General features: G+C 32.9%; 5 protein-coding genes across 8 annotated transcripts; 3 read left to right on the top strand and 2 right to left on the bottom strand.

Annotated features, from left to right (window-relative positions):
• Positions 1-33: 33 nt before the first annotated feature.
• On the bottom strand, positions 34-3,947 carry LOC100742972 (UDP-glucose 4-epimerase). Of its 3 annotated transcripts, none has more exons than XM_012381228.2 (7): positions 3,798-3,947; positions 1,999-2,145; positions 1,528-1,646; positions 1,168-1,458; positions 914-1,094; positions 527-811; positions 34-379 (listed from the first exon to the last, which is right to left on the bottom strand). In XM_012381228.2, exons 2-7 carry the CDS (start codon positions 2,126-2,128, stop codon positions 327-329), a joined length of 1,059 nt encoding a protein of 352 aa, XP_012236651.1. In that variant the 5' UTR covers positions 2,129-2,145; positions 3,798-3,947; the 3' UTR covers positions 34-326. The 3 variants fall into 3 exon arrangements, with proteins under 3 accessions (XP_012236651.1, XP_003486671.1, XP_024220854.1); XM_003486623.4 differs by lacking the exon at positions 3,798-3,947 and adding an exon at positions 2,549-2,763; XM_024365086.1 differs by lacking the exon at positions 3,798-3,947 and having other exon boundaries at positions 1,999-2,167.
• A 140-nt stretch (positions 3,948-4,087) lies between these two features.
• On the top strand, positions 4,088-7,462 carry LOC100743095 (coiled-coil domain-containing protein 85C). Of its 2 annotated transcripts, none has more exons than XM_024365085.2 (5): positions 4,088-5,233; positions 5,369-5,781; positions 6,270-6,642; positions 6,734-6,999; positions 7,089-7,462. In XM_024365085.2, the coding sequence occupies exons 1-5, from the start codon at positions 5,221-5,223 to the stop codon at positions 7,131-7,133; spliced, it is 1,110 nt and encodes a 369-aa protein (XP_024220853.1). In that variant the 5' UTR covers positions 4,088-5,220; the 3' UTR covers positions 7,134-7,462. The 2 variants fall into 2 exon arrangements, with proteins under 2 accessions (XP_024220853.1, XP_012236628.1); XM_012381205.3 differs by having other exon boundaries at positions 4,088-5,011; positions 5,081-5,781.
• Positions 7,463-8,065: 603 nt separating this feature from the next.
• On the top strand, positions 8,066-10,259 carry LOC100749280 (potassium channel subfamily K member 13-like). The gene is made up of 5 exons (XM_003486675.4): positions 8,066-8,195; positions 8,354-8,546; positions 9,049-9,123; positions 9,194-9,596; positions 9,665-10,259. The coding sequence occupies exons 1-5, from the start codon at positions 8,067-8,069 to the stop codon at positions 10,137-10,139; spliced, it is 1,275 nt and encodes a 424-aa protein (XP_003486723.1). The 5' UTR covers position 8,066; the 3' UTR covers positions 10,140-10,259.
• A 1,416-nt stretch (positions 10,260-11,675) lies between these two features.
• On the bottom strand, positions 11,676-15,445 carry LOC100743214 (PR domain zinc finger protein 10). Its single transcript, XM_033318880.1, has 11 exons — positions 15,278-15,445; positions 14,801-15,203; positions 14,383-14,715; positions 13,987-14,313; positions 13,700-13,909; positions 13,129-13,632; positions 12,780-13,044; positions 12,557-12,698; positions 12,294-12,482; positions 12,027-12,218; positions 11,676-11,951 (listed from the first exon to the last, which is right to left on the bottom strand). The coding sequence occupies exons 1-11, from the start codon at positions 15,443-15,445 to the stop codon at positions 11,676-11,678; spliced, it is 3,009 nt and encodes a 1,002-aa protein (XP_033174771.1).
• A 707-nt stretch (positions 15,446-16,152) lies between these two features.
• Positions 16,153-19,067, top strand: LOC100749395 (calponin homology domain-containing protein DDB_G0272472-like). Its single transcript, XM_003486676.4, has 5 exons — positions 16,153-16,665; positions 16,734-16,932; positions 17,001-17,812; positions 17,966-18,164; positions 18,324-19,067. Exons 1-5 carry the CDS (start codon positions 16,442-16,444, stop codon positions 18,966-18,968), a joined length of 2,079 nt encoding a protein of 692 aa, XP_003486724.2. The 5' UTR covers positions 16,153-16,441; the 3' UTR covers positions 18,969-19,067.
• Positions 19,068-19,082: the final 15 nt, after the last annotated feature.

The following is a 19,082-nucleotide window of genomic DNA, read 5'->3' on the forward strand; positions in this document are numbered from 1 at the left end:
CGGTAATATAGTAATTGCACTTGTCGATTACCAATAAATCGTTTATTTTGATAATGTATGTATTTCAGGAATATTTTAACATTTCAATACATATTATTTTATTAATAGGCAGTCATTTTACAATTATGGGAATATATGTATATTCTATGGCACAATAATTTATGTTTATATAAATAATTTTTATACCACATTTATTTTTGACTTTGGTTTAGACTTTGGTAATCAGGCACCACCATGGCTTATGTTTAAAGTAATTGGATATGTAAATGAAATGTTCTACTTAAAATATTTAATATCTTTCATAACAGATATCCCAACAATTGTTATTAGCATTTATAACCATCTGGATTATTTTGTTGCCACTTCCACGTATCTAAACCTATAGTAATAATAATTATAATAATAATAATAACAATAATAATAATAATAATAATAATAATAGTACATTAAAGTAATTAATTATAAAATATTTATTAATTACTGCATAAGCAGTTGTTTTTAATGCATTAGTGAAACAATAACTTACACATATCATCTATGTTTTTAGTAGCTTGCCAATTTAGTTCTTTGTTTGCTAAACTAGCATCTGCATAACTAGCAGATATATCTCCAGTTCTGCGTTCAACTATCTTATATGGTATTTTTTGTCCCGATGCTTTTTCAAATGCTCGTATGACTTCTAATACAGAATACCCTTTTCCAGTACCTAAATTAAATACTTTAAACCCAGTAGAGTTACGAATTTTTTGGTAAATCATTGCTTTTACATGACCTACAGCTAAATCTGTAATGTGAATATAATCTCGTACACCTACAAGTGAATTATTAATTATCATAAATGGTTTTAACATGTATAAAATAGTTACCTATGCGAAATAAATATTATACAAATATTTTGTACTTTACTACTTACCTGTTCCATCATGAGTATCATAGTCATTGCCGTAAACATATAAAAATTCCCTTTTGCCTACAGATACTTGAGCAATGTATGGCATTAAATTATTTGGCACTCCATTAGGATCTTCTCCAATTTGTCCAGAAGAATGAGCTCCAACTGGATTAAAATATCTTAATGATATAACGGACCATTCCTGAAAACTTTTAATAATGAATATATAATTGTATTTTAATTGAAAAAACCAAAGATGTAGACAAATTTGACACCTTATCTGAAGTACACAAATCTTTCAAAACTTCTTCAACCATATATTTTGTTTTTCCATAAGGATTGGTACAATCACCAGTTTTCATATTCTCAACTAATGGTAACTTTTCAGGGATACCATAAACTGTAGCACTACTTGAATAAATAAAACGCTTTACATTGAAGTCTCTCATAACGCTTAATAAGTTTAGTGTCCCACAAACATTTGTCTTATAATATTCTAATGGCTTTTCGCAAGATTCACCTACTGCTTTTAATGCAGCAAAATGTATGACAGAATGAAACTCATGCTAAAATAAAATTATTTTAATTATTCACTTTTATGATCCATTTATATTTGATAATATTGATAATCATACCTTCTTAAATACATCCTTTAATTCATTCCAATTGGTTACATCACATTGAATAAATGTAACTGTTTTATTTGTTAATTTTTCGACTCTTAGTAGACATTCTGGTTTTATATTATCATTACCTATGTACAAAAATCGCAAATATGTATTATATACCATTATATTAAATCATCTTTATTAAAATCTAGTTAAAAAAAATAGAAATGTATATTATCAATATTAATTATGTAGTTATAAATATACAAAAAATATTATACATCCTATACTTGTTATTATCATTACATCTTATACTATGTTATATGTACATTATCATTAACTCCCTCAAATACTATTAATAAATTATATTACTCAATTAATAATTTGACAAATCATTATTTCCATATTAACTAATACTATAAAACATTACTTATTGTTTCATAGCAATAGTTTATAAGAAATAATCATTATTCTTTAACTTGATTCATTATTTCTCACCTTTATAAGCATTACTAAAGTTGTCTATAACCACCACCTCAAAATTTGCTTGCAATAGTTCCAATACTGTATGAGAACCAATGTACCCAGCACCCCCTGTTACCAATACATTCCAGGATTTGTTTGCCATAGTGTCACTCTGCTTTTCTGTTATTTTTAATGCATTATTCTACAATTATAGTGCTCCTAATATATTAGAATAAATCTATCATTCACACATATAGAACCAAATATATGTTAATGGGATTAGATATAAAACAACAATATTGATTCACTAACTAGTCATTTTTAAACAGTTTATCATTAATTCATCTTCAATTTATTCATAATTAAGATGTGACATTAGATACGAAAATCTATATCTATTCCATATCATATATTAAATCTGTTTCCAGCTTACATAATTTATCTGAAATATTTATCCAAAAATACGGTATATACAAATATATACAATTCATATAAACAAAAAAGAACTTTAGCGTGATATTTTATATGCGCAAAAATTACATATTTCTATGTAATTTATACCATAAAAAAAATAGCGTCATACCTTACTTCGTGACACGTAAGCAATTAACCTCACTTCCCAATCTCAGAGTGTCTAAGTTTAAAGTAATATAAGCACGGTAAGAAAATGTTTTGTTTGCTAAAGCTGGCTAAAGTTATGTAATAGTAGATCATTGTGAACCTTTGTTAGTGTTTATAAGGTATTAAATATTAGTTCATATTTAACATTCCTAACATCGACCAGGAACCAGCAGATTTAATTCTGAGATGCGTCAATTTCTTTGGTAAATTGTTATTTAATATATACTACAATTTTAATATTCAGTTCTGTCATACGCATAAAGTGTTGACATTTTACGGTATCTACAATGCCTTTATCACTGATTCAGTAATCAGAGTTATAACGTGTATTATAAGTATTTTGTTTAGGAACAGCAAAAGTCAGCAAAGATCTTATAATGAATTCATTATAATCTATTAGATCTTATAATTATAATCTATTTTAGGAAAATTTCACTGTAAAATATGTAAAACCTATTACTGCGTTGCGAGTATTGCATAATTCTTAGTTCAATAATCCAAAGATCACTATTTAGAAGAAGATAATTACGCGAAAAATAATTTCCTCAATCAGACTCTATCATCATCCCATATACTGTTTGTTTATTTTATAAACAAAATGTATATAATTGTAAATGTATAGACACAATTAAATTTTAAATAAAGAAATTAATTGATAGTTTCACCATGTTTTTCCATGTTTGTTCAAAATCTAAGCTGAAAAGTCTGATTCCTGAGATGAATTACTTTCAATTGTTTTCCTGAAACTAATCGAAAATAATCGAAAAATGAATTTTTTTCGATTCAATTAATTTATGCAAACACATCAAGAACTACTCGTTAGCACACATGGACATACATAAGAAAACATACTACTGACCATCCGTAGACGCTCACGGACATGCACACGCACGATGTACATGCCTTAGTTTACGAAAAAGCATCCCCCATAACAGCGAGGACTTTACGAATTTGTGAGCACACGAAGTGGAATTTATTGTTAATATATTGTTAAAATATATATTCGATAATATGTATCTTGCTGACAGTGTAATTTATGTTCTATGACGAATACAAAAAGACTGTAGCTAGCATCAGAATGGCTTCTTGTTTATTATGTCTTTAATTATAATTTGTTTAATATTAACATATATGTATATGTATACAGGCAATTGTATACGTTAAATTATCATAGAATTTGAGTAAGTAATCGAAAATTATCTTTTACTTACATTTTTTTTATAATGGAAGAATCTCATTTTAAAATGAAGGGATGAATCAAGGCTTTGAGAAATCTCTGCACCGAACAGATCCTCATACACTTTAAGATGCTGTTCCTTTCTAAGTACTTCCCACGAGTAAAACGTGCTGTTAACTCCCCCCTTCAAGAAAGAAGTTGGTCCAATCAGCGATTGCCTCCACGTTCCCGCGTCTAAACCTTAAAGCCTTGGCGTCGTCCGCAATCATTTCTTAAATCGCAGGTCTGCGATCGTAGCCATATTGTTGGTACGCGATTTTCGCTCAAGATTATTAACATTGATCTCTGATATCGGTAAACAAGATAAAGTGCCGCTATTTAATAAGATTGTGTGGTTTAACGCAAATACACTTCCGCAAACTGGCATTTATGAAAAATAATTGAATAGAGATATGAGTAGCGTAACATTGGGCGATTGAATTATTATATTCTTTTCCGGATATTAGAAACCATCGAGTATATGTAAAAGAAGGAAAGAAAGAGAGAGAGGTAGTTGCAACAACACGTAGTAACCTGAATCAATTAACAATCCAGAGAGATGTGTAAGAAAGTTTATTTCTGTCGTTGTACAGTGCCACAGTTCTGTGGCCACGGACGACAAGGTTTCACTGGAATGCCCCACTCGATGTTACGGCACTGCGCCTTGTGAAATGCGGCGGCCCCGCAGCGAGAAAAACGGGGGCCCGGCTGAGCGCATTAGCTCTCGGGAGTGCAATATCGCTAGTATGCTCAGGATTTCGTAACGAAAATAAGTGTCCATGCGGCCAATATTTATCCTAGTCTTTCGCAAAACTATGCTTCCGTGCTTTAATCCGATTGTTAACAGCTGGAACGTGAGTATACCACGCGATCGTTCGGAGTTACAGCATAAACCGAGGACGTCGACTCTTTAATACCGAGACGAAGCCAAGGTTGTTCGCGAACACGAATACGGGATTCGTTCGATGTGTTCAGATAATTTAACTCTAAAGATCTTGTCAGGATTGTTCGAATTCTCGTAATTACAATTTCATTAAAAGTGGTAGAGTATGTTGCACTGAACGATATACAAGACACCGCGGAGGACAAGGCGTGTAAAATATTGGATAAAAGGGAAGTTTAGAGAAATTTATAAGGTGACAGTGATACGAAGAGAAATCTTAGCAAGAGAAAGAAAAGGAAAAGGGGAGAAGTTTGATAGACGGTAAGGTAAGACTCGCGGAGGTAAGACACATATCGCGTGGGCCACCTCTTAAGTAGTATATCCGATCTGAAGAGAGAGAGCAGGAGAGCAAGAGAAAGAGAGACCGTACGGCGACCCAGATTTTAGCGGGTCGAACGAGGCAGGTCGACACGAAGAAGTCACGGTGGACTTTCTGAAATGGGACACAGCGCAGCCTGGAGCTAAATTAGCCGCGATGTCCAATAAGAGTAAGTCCCAGCCGCAGCAGCAGCAGCATCCTTCGCACGTGATCAAGTCGACAGTGGAGCAAGTGCCACCGCGATATCAGCCACCACCGCAGCCAACCAGCGGTATCCTCAAGAATCATCCTCATTTTGGTACAGGCCCTTCTGTGCCAACCTCGGTGTCTACCACTGGTCAAGGTCCCGTCGCGACCTTGAATCATCATCAACCCGTCCAATCACGACCTGTGCCGCAACAGAAGGATGTGCAGAGTAAATATTCACCGAGGATAGAGCATCGACATCATCCTCAAGGCGGAAACACTTTGACTGCATCCGTCCCTAAAACACAGCCTCATAGCTACCTTCAGGCCAAGGTCGGCCAAGGTCAGTACCTGCCACCTAACGGTCAATATCCCACGGTAAACACTGCACAGACACCGCCGCTTAGACAAAGGATCACCGACGACGAGTTTCTAAGGCTCGGTCCTGTGGAGATGCTCAAATTTGTTCGGAAGACCGAGAGCGATATCGCAAGGCTCGCCGCCGAGCAGAATCGACAGATACAAAGCTTGGTGAGTTTCACTAGTTTCTCACCTGTTTTTTAATCAAATAGATTTAATCTTACGTAGTATAATAAGCGAAAGTTTGTACGTCATACAGAGGAAGAATAAACGAGAGGAAGAGTAAAAGTAATAATTGTAACCTTCTTTTCTACTAACATCACGATATCTCTGTTTTATTATTTCGTTTCGCGAAGAAGATACGATCACCGATTTTAAGCACATCACACGGAAGTTCTTGAGGTTCTTTTAGGTCACACACGGGTCGGGTCCACCATCGTAATTTGAACCAGTCACGCACATATGATTCCAGCCGCAAACAATCTCCACTATGATCGAATTCTTCTTCGTTAAAAAATTATCACTCAAGAATAAATGCATATTTTAGAAACTTCGAATTGTTCATAAAATTTATTTTTACCCTATACCTAATTCGGTAGGATTTCAATTTATGACAAAAATGCGTGCGAATATCGGTGACTCACGCATTCCTATTTCAGCTTAGCGAGCTTCGGGCACTGAAAGAAGCAAACCAAAGATTAAGCGATGATAATCAAGAGCTGCGAGATCTTTGTTGCTTTCTGGACGATGATCGACAGAAGGGTCGAAAGTTAGCGAGGGAATGGCAAAGATTCGGAAGATATACGGCGAGTGTTATGCGTCAGGAAGTATCCGCTTATCAGAATAAATTGCGTCAATTGGACAACAAACAGCAAGAGTTGATCAAAGATAATTTAGAGCTAAAGGAACTTTGCCTTTATTTGGATGAAGAGAGAGGAGGTGGTCAAAGAGATGATGGAGATGGTTCAAGTTCAAGTACGAATGCCGAAGAAACCGCGCCCCCGAGACCAAGGCATGCATCTACGTTTAATGGTACAGTTATCATGTTTGTTACGTTAATTCTTAACAGAAGATATACTTTTATGCGAATAATTTTGATCAGTTTTTCAAATTTGTATTGCAGACCAAACTATGCAGTACGTAAGGAGTTTAGAACAACGGGTAAAGCAGCTTGAAGAAGATAAGAGTCTTTTACAAGCAAGAGCGCAGGGTTGGGAAGTACCACCTGGTGAAACCTGGGAAAGTCAAAACAGCCCAGGCGAAAATCCTCACATAGGAGGTCGACCAGAAGCAGTGGTACGAGCTCTTCAGGTTCTCGAAGTTAGAGAACAACTAGAACGAGAAGGCGGTCACGACGGGGAAAAGGCATTGGTTAGAGAAATGTGCAATGTAAGTTGGTATTTGGACATAAGGTTCCATTTCGGGAGAAACTAAAAATTAACTTTATTATTACTACTATTAATGTGTGTTCTACGTAGGTTGTTTGGCGGAAATTGGAAGAAGGTCCACAAACGAGGCATTGATAATCGTACTGTAAGCGCGATTAATTAAACTATAGTGTAGCCGTTGCGAAATCTGTTAATTCAGATATCGTATTTAATAGTATTATAGTGTTTAATGCGAATGTTATGAATTTTACGTATGTACCTACAACTATTTCGATGTAAGAATCAATGTGCCTAGTTTACAGTATTTATATGAACATTGTAGAGTCGTTAGGTTGCCAACATAAATTAACAAACTTTATTTTTATTATAAATTTACAATGATTTATTTTTTCCTATCCCAAAAATCCCATCCTTTAAAAACTAGTAAACGGCTGGTCTGTAACACATACTGTTATTAAAAAAAATGGATAACACGACATAAATGTTGCGTATTTAAGGACGCAGTTCAAAGAATTACGGAGACCACGAAATAATCATGTACAAAGTTTACGCTACATCCTTATGCGCAAGAAACCCATTTGTAGAGTGACTTGGTTTCTATCTTTAGTCAAAGAATCTTCCTTTCATAGGATTTTTTCACTAGCGATATATGCTACTGCCTTATATTTTCTGCAACATAGTTTTATAAATCATGTAGCCCTGCAATTTTACAATGCAAAATTACGTAACATACAATATTGTACATCTTTCAAATAATACGACCAAACTTTTGCAACATGTCATCCGAATAAAATTTTGATATGCCAAATGCTAACACTATGTTAAAGCAAATACAGGTAATTAAAAAAATAAATACAAAGAAGTAATCGAATTAAAAATATACCTTGAAGAATCATAAAATTCTGAGTCGCGATAGATTTTAAATGATGTATCTTGATAATGTTCGTTGACAATGCATCTGCGGATTTTCGTGGATGTTCGTCGCTGAGTTTGCGCCAACCCAGATGAAAGGCAAAAGTGGGGATTGCAACCAGTCTCTTGTATCTGGAGAGATGAGAATTGTCGGTGATGTGTCTCCCCGGTGGCCTCGGAGAGGACAACGCAAGATTCATCCTTCATTTCGCCGCTCTGACAGTGTACATGTTAGCTGGCGCTGCAATCTTTCAACAACTAGAAGCTGATCTTGAAGTGCAACAGGTATGAAACCATTTTTTATCTTTTGGTTGTTCTTTTTTATCTACATTTTAAATTACCTTTTTAGTCTAGGTTGCTATGTTCTATTACTATTTTTCAATTTAAATAAATATCGAAGTAAAAGTTAATACTTGTATGTTCAACTTCTGCTCACTATATAGACTGCAGAATTTTGGCGCGTTTATCATAGTTTTCGAAAGTATCATTTGCAAGGTAGTCCAATTGCTCTCCAAAGACTAGATGAGTTATTATACGCATATGGAAACGCTTCATTCTCCGGTGTCATCAACAAAAGCCGACGATGGGATTTTCTTGGCAGCTTTCACTTCGTGGGTACCATAGTTTCTACAATTGGTAAGAAATATATCATGACCTATTTGGAACTCTAAACATTTCATCTTATAGTGTAACTGAACCGTAATAATAGGTCAGTGGAACGCCAGGCACATATGCTGGTCTTTATCTCAGTTATACTTTTCTTCCATTTGTATTCTTTTTCGAAAGACTGTAGACACAAGTGTATCAGTAATTACGAAATAATTTACCATATTCGCCCTATATATTTTGTTTGCACGTTTGATCATTTTCTGATTATTCACTTAAAAGTCAATTTATTGACGACTGTATTATCGCGTCATAACTTGGTCATAAAAGCATTGAATAAAGGGGTAAGGGTCGTCGTCCGCAGCACACATAAGAATGTGCCGGTGAATTCCAGAATGTTAATATCTTGCGACCTAGTCTTGCAGTTATTCTCTTCGGTACTGTGTAATCGGTACTTTGTATTACGTTTGTATATGTTCATTTCAGTTTCGAAATAAATTGTGGATGTTATTATTATTAATTTGTTTTTCAGGATATGGAAATACCACACCGCAAACGAGAGCGGGTAAGGTAGTTGCTGTTCTGTATGGCCTTCTTGGTTGTTCCGGTAATGCAATAGTTTAACCATTAAAGATAAACGTTTAATAATTTTTCTCATTATCTTTTTTATAACACAGGTGGAATTTTATTCTTCAACTTGTTTCTTGAAAGGATCATCACTTTCCTTGCTTGGATTTTGAGAGTGATACATATCCATCGTTTAAAAAGGCATATTCGGAAAAATTCATCAATATCTCGACGTTCGTTCGGATCGTCCAAAAATGAAAAATCTTTACCAGACATACTTGAAGATGATGACGATCATTTAGATGTCGATGAATGGAAACCAAGCGTATATTGGGTTATGCTATTTTTATTATTAGTGTGTTGTATGATAGCTTGCTGCGCTGCGGCGGTTTACGTTCAGTTCGAACATTGGGAATACTTCGACGCTCTCTACTTTTGTTTCGTTAGTTTCGCAACTATTGGTTTCGGAGACTTCGTTAGTACACAAAACTCGTATTATCCTTACATTCATTGGTACGTCCCACGAAATCTTGTTCAATAATATATACTGCAGTATTGATACATAATTTCTTCGTACACAGGTATCGTTTCATTAACTTTATATTTTTGCTGATCGGTTGCTGTTGCACATACTCCCTATTGAACGTGACATCGATTATAATAAAACAAGGATTAAATTGCATCATACAAAAAATACAATGCAGAAATCAGGAAATGGCCGCATCACATTTACCAAAGAGGAAATATTCCTTGTCTACGATTTATTTTTCAAAAAGAAGAGGAACGAGGATAGCAGCAAGAGATTCGTTTAAATCAGATTACTTGGAAACTCCAAGAAGAATGTCTGGAGAACTGATTTCTATGCAAGATTTTTTCTCAGCGAACAAGGTTTCTTTGGCGGTAATGCAAAAAGAATTGTATGAAATGGCTCAATCACAAAAAGGGGCTAGTGTGGGTACGATCGCATCTAATGCCGTTGTTCTTAAGTCCGATGCAGTTGGCCCTCTGGCCATCGTTACTGAGAAGTTTAAAAACAAAATGTCAAGAAAGAAGTAAAACGATTTCAAACTATGAAAAGAAATAAATTTATTGGGTATTGTTTTTTGCTAACTGTTAATATGAACTCATTTGATGTGTCACAGTATTAACTAGTAATACAATAGTTTTAAATAAAGAGAAAAATATAGGATATTCTTGTAGCATGTCGAGTAAAGAATTATAGGATCCGATTTTGCGGTACAATAAATCGTACATAGATCAGTCATCGGGTAACTTTATTTAAGTCACGTTACAATACAGTTCTCCATGTACTCAACAACATTAACAAACATGCATTCTTTTGTCTTTGTTTTTCCATAATACTTATCATATTATGCACATATAATGCATGTAAAACAAATTTTTAATTCTCTTGCCAATTTATGATATATGAAATTACATTTAGAAAATTATGGTTTGGAATGCTAATAGTATTTCACTGTTATAATTTGATAAACTAGCAAAGTGCACATGGATAATTTGCAACGCTATCAATTTTACACGCATCATAAAATCACAAAGACAAAAGTTTTCTTGTCTAGGTAACTATTAATACCTTCAATTTCAATCAGATATTTCAATTCGATGAGTATGATGGATGCAAAAATTGTCACACTAAACTTTCTTAGTGAAACTAGTAATTCTGAAAGGTTCGCGCGAAAAAGAAATCCGATTGATCGAAAATCTAGACTGGAAACACAGATATCTTTTTCTAAACGAGAATCGGTAGTAATTATGACAGAATGTTATAAATTACGAGAAAGAGTAAAAGTGATCGGGCGATTCTTTACAGACTACAACATTTTGTGTAATCTACAGACAATTGTTTTATCATCAAAGTCAGATGTAACATGTAGACACTACGATCAGGTCTATAAAAAAAAAATCACATAGTATAGACGAGATTACACTGATCTAAGATTCATCGAATTTTCCAAATTTCAGCTGCGTTTAAATTTCACTTTAAACTTGAAGCTCAAATTCGATCACTCTAACATCCATAATTGAATCACATCGAATTGAAGCTTTTTCGAAATTTTAAAAGAAACTACTAGAATTAATGTCAGTGATGTACCGACAATAAGAGGACTCGTTCTACCTGTTTGTGCTCTGTACTCATAATACCTTGAGCAAAGACCTCAATAACTAACATGTTTCCCATTGTGTTTAAGTCTTAAGTCTCCATGTTTGTGTTTCCCATTGTGTGTTAACATTTAAATCTTCCTCCATGTTTTCGCCCTGGAGCTCAAAGTATTCGTAAAATAGTGCGTGCTCCGTTTCAACAAATTTATTCAAAGTTACGACCGAATTACGGTCACGACATCATTGTCAACCATACAATCAACAAAATAGCGTTCAGTGTTTCGCACCAACGCTAGCCAAGCTGTGCTCCAAATACTTTCCAGCGGAGAATCAATTAATCCTCCTGGGCATCAATGCCCTTATTTGGCAACAGCAGCAAAAAACACAGTGTTTCTTTACTGTGCACAAACTCATGAGATTCATATCTCATTAAATTGACAAAACCTCTCATTGAGGTTGCCACAGATCTTTTCAGCGTATGTCACGCATACGAACAAATTGTTGCCCAACTATCTCTAATCCATTGCCTATTAGATCAACATCATCAGATATTTTGATTATTCTTGGTTTAAAAAAATCTGAATTTGTTTCACATGTCTGAATATAATCGGACAATACAAAGTGATCTTCAATAAGTACTGGGGGCTGATTTTGATTCTGTGGCTGTCGATTACGTGAACGCGGTACTTGATCAGCCGGTTCCATTAAATTTGGGTGTTTCTTTCGTTGATGTTGTAAAAGTTTTGCCTTATAAAAATAAATAAATTTCTTAAAAAGATTTTTAATTTGTTATAAGTAAAACTACAGATTTTTACAACTTACTTTACTAGCATATTGTTTATGACACCATTGACAACCCTGTGGTGTAGTAGTAATGCTACCGACAGTTTGACTAAATGTTGGATTCGGTAAATCGGAGTAATCCGACTCCTTTTGTCGGTTGCTCGGCGGTAAAGCAGCTCCTGGATGATTTTTCATGATATGTGCTTTACGTTTACTGCTGCTTTTATAGACCTGTAAAGCAAAGAAATATAAAAATCATATGAAATAAATAGCTCAATTTATTTTGTCAATGAATAAAGTGCATACCTTATCGCAATATTGACAATAATAATCTCTCGTTTGACGTAAAATTGGTAAGTTTAACTCTGGTACAGATTCTGGCGCAACATCTGGATGTCTTTTTGCCAAATGATTTACAAGCATTCCTCTTCGTTTAAAACCCACCAAACATTGGTGACATTTATAAATGAAACGATTGTAATCATTAGGGTTTACCTGGTAACAATATATAAATTATACTAGTAAATATCGTTCTTATTAGATAATTCTTAGAGTAAGTAAAAAAATACCTTTGGAACAAATTTTTTAGTTTGTGTAACTTGCGACATTTGTTCTTCAGTGGCTGTCTGTGAATTATGTAATTTAGTCATATGTTCTTTTAATTTGTCTTTTCTCTTAAATTGTTTACCACAATTTGCACAGTGAAATTCTCTACAAAAAGAAAAAGAAATTCCATGTTATAATACACATTACCTGATTTTGTGTACCTTGTAAGTATAAATCTTACTATACCTATGATCGGAATGTTTTAGCAGATGCATCTGTAATTTATCTACTGTAGCAAATCGTTTTGCACAAATTTGACATTTGTGTTTTCTTTCACAATGATGTGCTCTAATATGTTTACGAATAACCGAATATTTGATAAATATTCTTTGGCAGTAAGGACAGCTAAATGTGCCATCTTCATTTTTATGAGTTTCAATATGATCTTTTAATGTTATGCTTTGATTAAATAGTTGTCGGCACATTGGACACTCAAATACTTGTTTATTTTCTGAATAACAAAAAAAGAACGATATAAGCAACTTGAGAAACTCTTTCCCAAATAAAATTAAAATTATTTAATACAGTAATTCACCTCTATGTGTTTTCAAGTGACAAGAGAGTGCCGAATTATTCATGAATCTTTTGAAGCAAATATTACATGGCAGTGGTTTTTGGTCTTCAGCACCATGCACTAAGCAGTGCTGCTGTAAACGTACTTTTGTCGCAAAACGTTTATAGCACATTGAACACTTATATGTAGACAAAGAAGTCAATCTTTTTGCTTTTTGCAAAGATAATCTCCCATGTTGTGAAATGTGATTGATCAATTCTTTTTGTTTTTGAAATTGCAGTCCACATTGCGGACAAACTGTAGATTGAATTTTAGTTTTTATTTTATCAGAACCATGAACAAGAGAGTGTAAGTTAAGCAAAAGTGATTTTCGAAAAATTAAACCACAAACAGAACATTTCCATTCCTTAGAATTATTTTGTCTTGAATTTTCTTTCTCTTTCAAATTTCTTCCGCGAAATACTTTCATACGCCGGGAATGATTATCATCTAGCCGTGACCAACTAGATATTTGATTTTTGTGCTCTGTAATCGAGAATTGCATAAATATAAATATAAACATAAACTGAAATATTTTATAAACCTTATATACCTTTATCATCCTTCGTTTCCTGTGTAGATTTGAGTGGTATTAAATTTCTACGTATTGCATAGTCAGTACTAGGACCAGCTTTTAATTCTTCCTTCGGTAAAATACTTCTTGTAGTTAAAAATACTATTCCATCACGTTGTTGACAAATTACCAAATTTTGATCTTTATATGTTAATGCAGGTCTAACAAAGCGCATCCAATTTGAAGCATCTGCATTGATAATAAAATATTTTAAATTAGATATTTTTATCTTATTAAATATTATTTCTTAAATTATTAATACCTACTTTCATTTGAAACATCTACTTTTAAAAATTCTTTATTTTCAGTTTCATAGAGCAATGGCAATTCATCTCTAAATGGTGTACCATCATAAGGATATAAGACACCTTCTATAGGTCCAAATTGAGTACGTTTTTGTATATAACGTTTTGCAAACACACCATAATCTGATCCACCTGATATAATTTCAGAATTGGATAATTTATTTATAGAAAGGTATGATCCTGGCAGTGTTGCTATAGCACGAGATGGTACTGGTTGATCTGCTATTGTACATACATTATGTGAAGTGCAATTATCACCGGTACACACATCATCACATTCATCGCAACCTATAAAAAATATAAACTTAGTTTATCAGCAGATTACTAATTAAATGAAGAAACAATAAAATTACATACATAAACTTTTTTTATCATTTATACGACGTTTCGAACGTCTCATATTCTTTTTTTCACAATCTTTTTTTTCTTCAGTAGGTATTAAAATTTCATTAATTTCCCGTTCATTAGATGCTGCTGAAGAATCTGCATTATTTTCTTTATTTGAATTTTCTGCATTTGATGAAAGATGTGTAGAATCATCTATATCAAGGTTTTGTGTTTTAAACGAATTTATAACATTCATTTGGTCATCTTGCATAACAAGAAAATCTCTACTTAATGTAAAATCTGTACTTGGCATTCCTGTTAGCATTAATGGAGCTGTTGCTGATTCTAGCCCGGAATTCGTTTCTATAAATATGTTTTATGCATATAATACACCATAATGTTAAAAAAATCATACTTTTTTTTAGGAACAATATTTTATAAAATTTACCTTGCATAAGAATCAACTCACTGCCAACACTAGACACTAGTTGTTCTTCATTTTCATTAGCAACATAGTCAGTAGAACTATCTGACTGCTGTACACTTTGTGTACCAATTGGATGCGTTAATTGTGAAACATAATTAACATTTGTTCTTTCATTTGATTCAGTTGAGGATATTAAAGGAGAAGAAGAATCTTGTAATACAACAACAGAATTATGAAACGGAGATGGTGGAAGTTGCACAGGAGTAGGTGAATATCTAGCAGCTGAACTCATATTGGGGTCAAGAGGACTAACACGATGTTCAAAATCTGAAAGTGGAGACGATGGTCTAGGAGAGAAGGAAACTTGTTCATATGTTGGAAATAAACGGGAATATTCCCGTGATGGATCTTCCACATATTCCACCTAATAACAAAATAATTTCAGATATCACACATGATAAATCATCTATGAAAGCATACTTTTGTAAATTTACTTACAGTTAAAAATAACAGTTTATTATTATTCATTTTTTTTTGTTGTTCGCACATTGGTGAAGAGAAAGAATGATCTGTAGACCAATTTACTAAATTGTTAGACACTTTATCGATATTATTTATCTCAAAGGAATTAGTAGGGGCCCCCTCAGGAGGGCCCCTTGGATCCATTTTATTTCTCCTTGTGTATCAAAAATGTTACAACATCTGTAACCTGCTAAAAATATGCTTTGAATCTACAAGAAGCTCTATTGTTAAAGGATTAAAAAAATTAAACACATTCGTTCTCTCTAATCATATAATGATTACATTTGTAGGATTTTGGGATCACTGGAAAGGTATGATAATGTCTGCGATAGAGAAAAAGTAAGGATATAATGCTTGAGCTTTTGGATTTTGTAAAACAGAAGACTTACCATCTTTAATGTATAAGTTTTCGAAGTCGATGCACTTTTTGCCTTGTGAATTGTGATGCACCTGCTGCAGTTCGCTGGTTCGTCAACAATCGACATTATCATTTTCATAATGCTGATTGAGAACCACTGAAATGGCGGGAAATTTTCGAATTGACAGATAAAATTAACAATGCATAACTTTAAAAATAATATATTTAAAATAATGGTTTCAATAATTCCAAAATAATTTTATTTGATGTTTAGAGCTTAAATAGGAATTAACATCAAAACTTAAATTGCCCATTATATAATATGTCCATCTATTTTATTAGAACTACTTTATTAGAACTTTTTAAATAAATATAATTTATAAAACATAAATAATTAACTTACTTGTATTCATTATGTTGTGTTATACTGATATATTAAAGTACACTTTGTAAAAGTAATGCTAACATTGATTGATTCTCCACTGATCTATTAATAACATACATTTAACTAAAAATGATTTTATACATTGAAAGATTTCCAACAATATAGAAAATAACCATATAAGGTTATTACATAAATCTTTTTTTAGCAATGTAAGGTGAAGTCGTTTCATCGTCCAACAACGTTTATTTCTAGCCCTTACTTTATGAATGGGGATGTAGACTACACGCGCATGTATAGGAGATACTTTCATAACTCCCTTAACAACGAAACAACAACGTAACAAAAGCCTAGAATGACTTTTTAGAACTGTTTGCCGCAAACATCGCTTATTTTACTTATGTATGATATAGTTAACATGGTACATATGGATGAAGTGACGAATCTAATTGATCGGATGATGAAAGTGAGCATTTTTCATCCATCAGAAAAACTTCGAATGTTGAAAGATGAAGAAAAAACGTTTCTCGATCCAAATTTAATAATGAATGCGAGACACCGCATACTGCGAGAGGACTTGTCTGCTTCATCCGTGAATGACTCCGTTTTGGCGGAAACTAGAAAGTATAATGTAGTTAAAAATAATGAAGATAAAAAATTATGAAAATTTGTATCAAAATATTACTTCGCAGATTATTAACGCAAGAAGAAACGAAACAATTATATATGAAGAAACAAAAACGATTTTTTGAAAGAGAACTGAAAAAATTTGAGATGGAAATAAGTAAATCTCGACCTAAATTCTCGAAACCCTACACATGTACGAAGAGAAATTTTATATCATCGGACGATGAAGATTTTTGGAGGACAACTAGGAAATTAAGGAATAAGGTCAGTATGAATTTCAAGTAATCGTAAAGTAATTATATTTTATCAGAAGTATAACAAATTCTTCATAGATAACAGTAGAAGAGCAAAAAAATCAAATCAATAGCAATCGTAATGAAAATATATACATAGATCCTATTTGTAAAAATAGTACAATAATGGAAAGCGACGATATTTTGTTAAAACTCGAAAATGAAGAAAGTCAGAAGGAAGGGGATTGCGAAGTACAATGTATTGGAAGCATAAAAGTAACGATTACAGATAAAACTAATTCTGAAATAGAAACGCAACGTTTATATCTTCTAAGGAAATACTTCGACATTTTAAAAAAAAATGCTATAGAAAAGCAACGTTTCCGTGACATTAAAGTGAAAATTCAGCAGAATATAGTATTAAAGATAATGAGAAAGTACTTCTATATTTGGAAAGCCTGTGCAAAAGATGCAACAAATTGCATTCAGAAGCAAAGAGAAGAAAAAGAAGTTTCCGAAGAACAAAAGATCGAAATGTTTATAAATACAATTATAAAGCATCAGAAAGAAGTAATAAAAAAGAATCAAAAACCAAGAATTAGAAATGAAAACTTAATGGTAAAAGAATCCAACAATGCAAATATGAAGAAGAAAAGTACTTATAGTAAACGTATAATTGTCGAGCCACCAGCACAATGCCGGTTAAATGCTCAGAAACAGATAATAGAAAAGCAAAAAGCTAAATTAGCCGAACAGAGCAAGATAATCGAAGAATTAAAATTGAAACAGATGCAAGAGGCGATATTGATAGCAAATAGGGAGACAATGGACATAGCAAAAAAGACCCTCACTAATTGTGGGCAAAGTACGAGAAGAACATTGATTCAGTTAATGCAACAAAATGGTTACAGGTAATACTAAATTTTTGCTAACTTTCTATATATATAATCTATATATAACTTATATATATAATTAATATATTATTCATAAATAATATGTATTATTATTATCATATATATATATATAAACAGATTTATAATAAATTATATACATCTTCTTAAAAGAGACGAAATTTTAACGGTAACTCGACACCCACCGGAACCACCAAAATTTTTATTGAAAATGCAAGCGCGAGCAGAGGCTAGACGGAAAAGAGTAAAATTGGCTGAAGAGATACGAAGACAAAAACTCGAAGAACAAAAACGAAAAGAAGAAGCCGCTAGAATGGAGGAGGAACAGAAAAAGAGAAGATTACAACAGGAGGTCAGATTATACAAGAGATCAAAGTATATTAATGTCATATTAAGTGTCATAAACACTAATTTCACCTCGCAGTCTTTGTTATCTTTTTAAAAATACAACTCTTTGTCGATATAGGTTTCTTTAAATAGCGTGATGAATTTTTTGTTCATTCATTGATAGGCTTTAGCAGAGGCAAGAAGATTACGAAAAGAGCAAGAACAAAATCGACAGCGGGAAATAGAAAAATTGCAAAGATTAAACAGTATAGCGGATGAATTCTATCGAAAGTATCTTCTACGACATTACATAGTGAAACCATTCGTAATGCTTATCAAAGAATTACGGATTAATACCAAAAAAGCAGAGGATTATTATAGGACAAAATTAACAAAGAAAATTTTCGCGATATGGAAAAAGGAAGTAGAAATACAATACGAAATAAAAACTGAAATTGTCGAATCATCTTATCGCACAATTTTAATGTCAAGGATATTTAAAGAATGGAAACAGGAAGCGAGAGAATTAAACTTGAAATATCAAGTTGCAGTAGATTTCTATGATATGAAACTTCTAGATAAATACTTTAACTTGTGGCGAGTAACAACACTTGAACTTAAAGCAAAATCTGAAGAAAAAACAAAGTTAGTTATCAAAATTTATGAAAATAAGTTAAAAGTCAAGTATTTCGGCATATGGAAGAGATATCTCGTGATTGCTATAGATATTGAAAAAAGTGAAAAAAGAAAAAATAAATTACGACAGTTGGTGCAAGAAGTAATTCCTGATTTTGATCCTATACAGAGAAATGTAGCATTGGAGGATTAAAGTTCATCTATGACATTAAAACTAGAGCATAAAAATTACATCATAGTCATATACCCAGGTTTATATAACACAAACGACTGTTATTCATTTTGCATTATTTTGTATAGGAAAAAT

Source organism: Bombus impatiens, unplaced genomic scaffold, assembly GCF_000188095.3.
Source record: "Bombus impatiens unplaced genomic scaffold, BIMP_2.2 scf_0129, whole genome shotgun sequence".
Classification (NCBI taxonomy): Eukaryota; Metazoa; Arthropoda; class Insecta; order Hymenoptera; family Apidae; genus Bombus; species Bombus impatiens.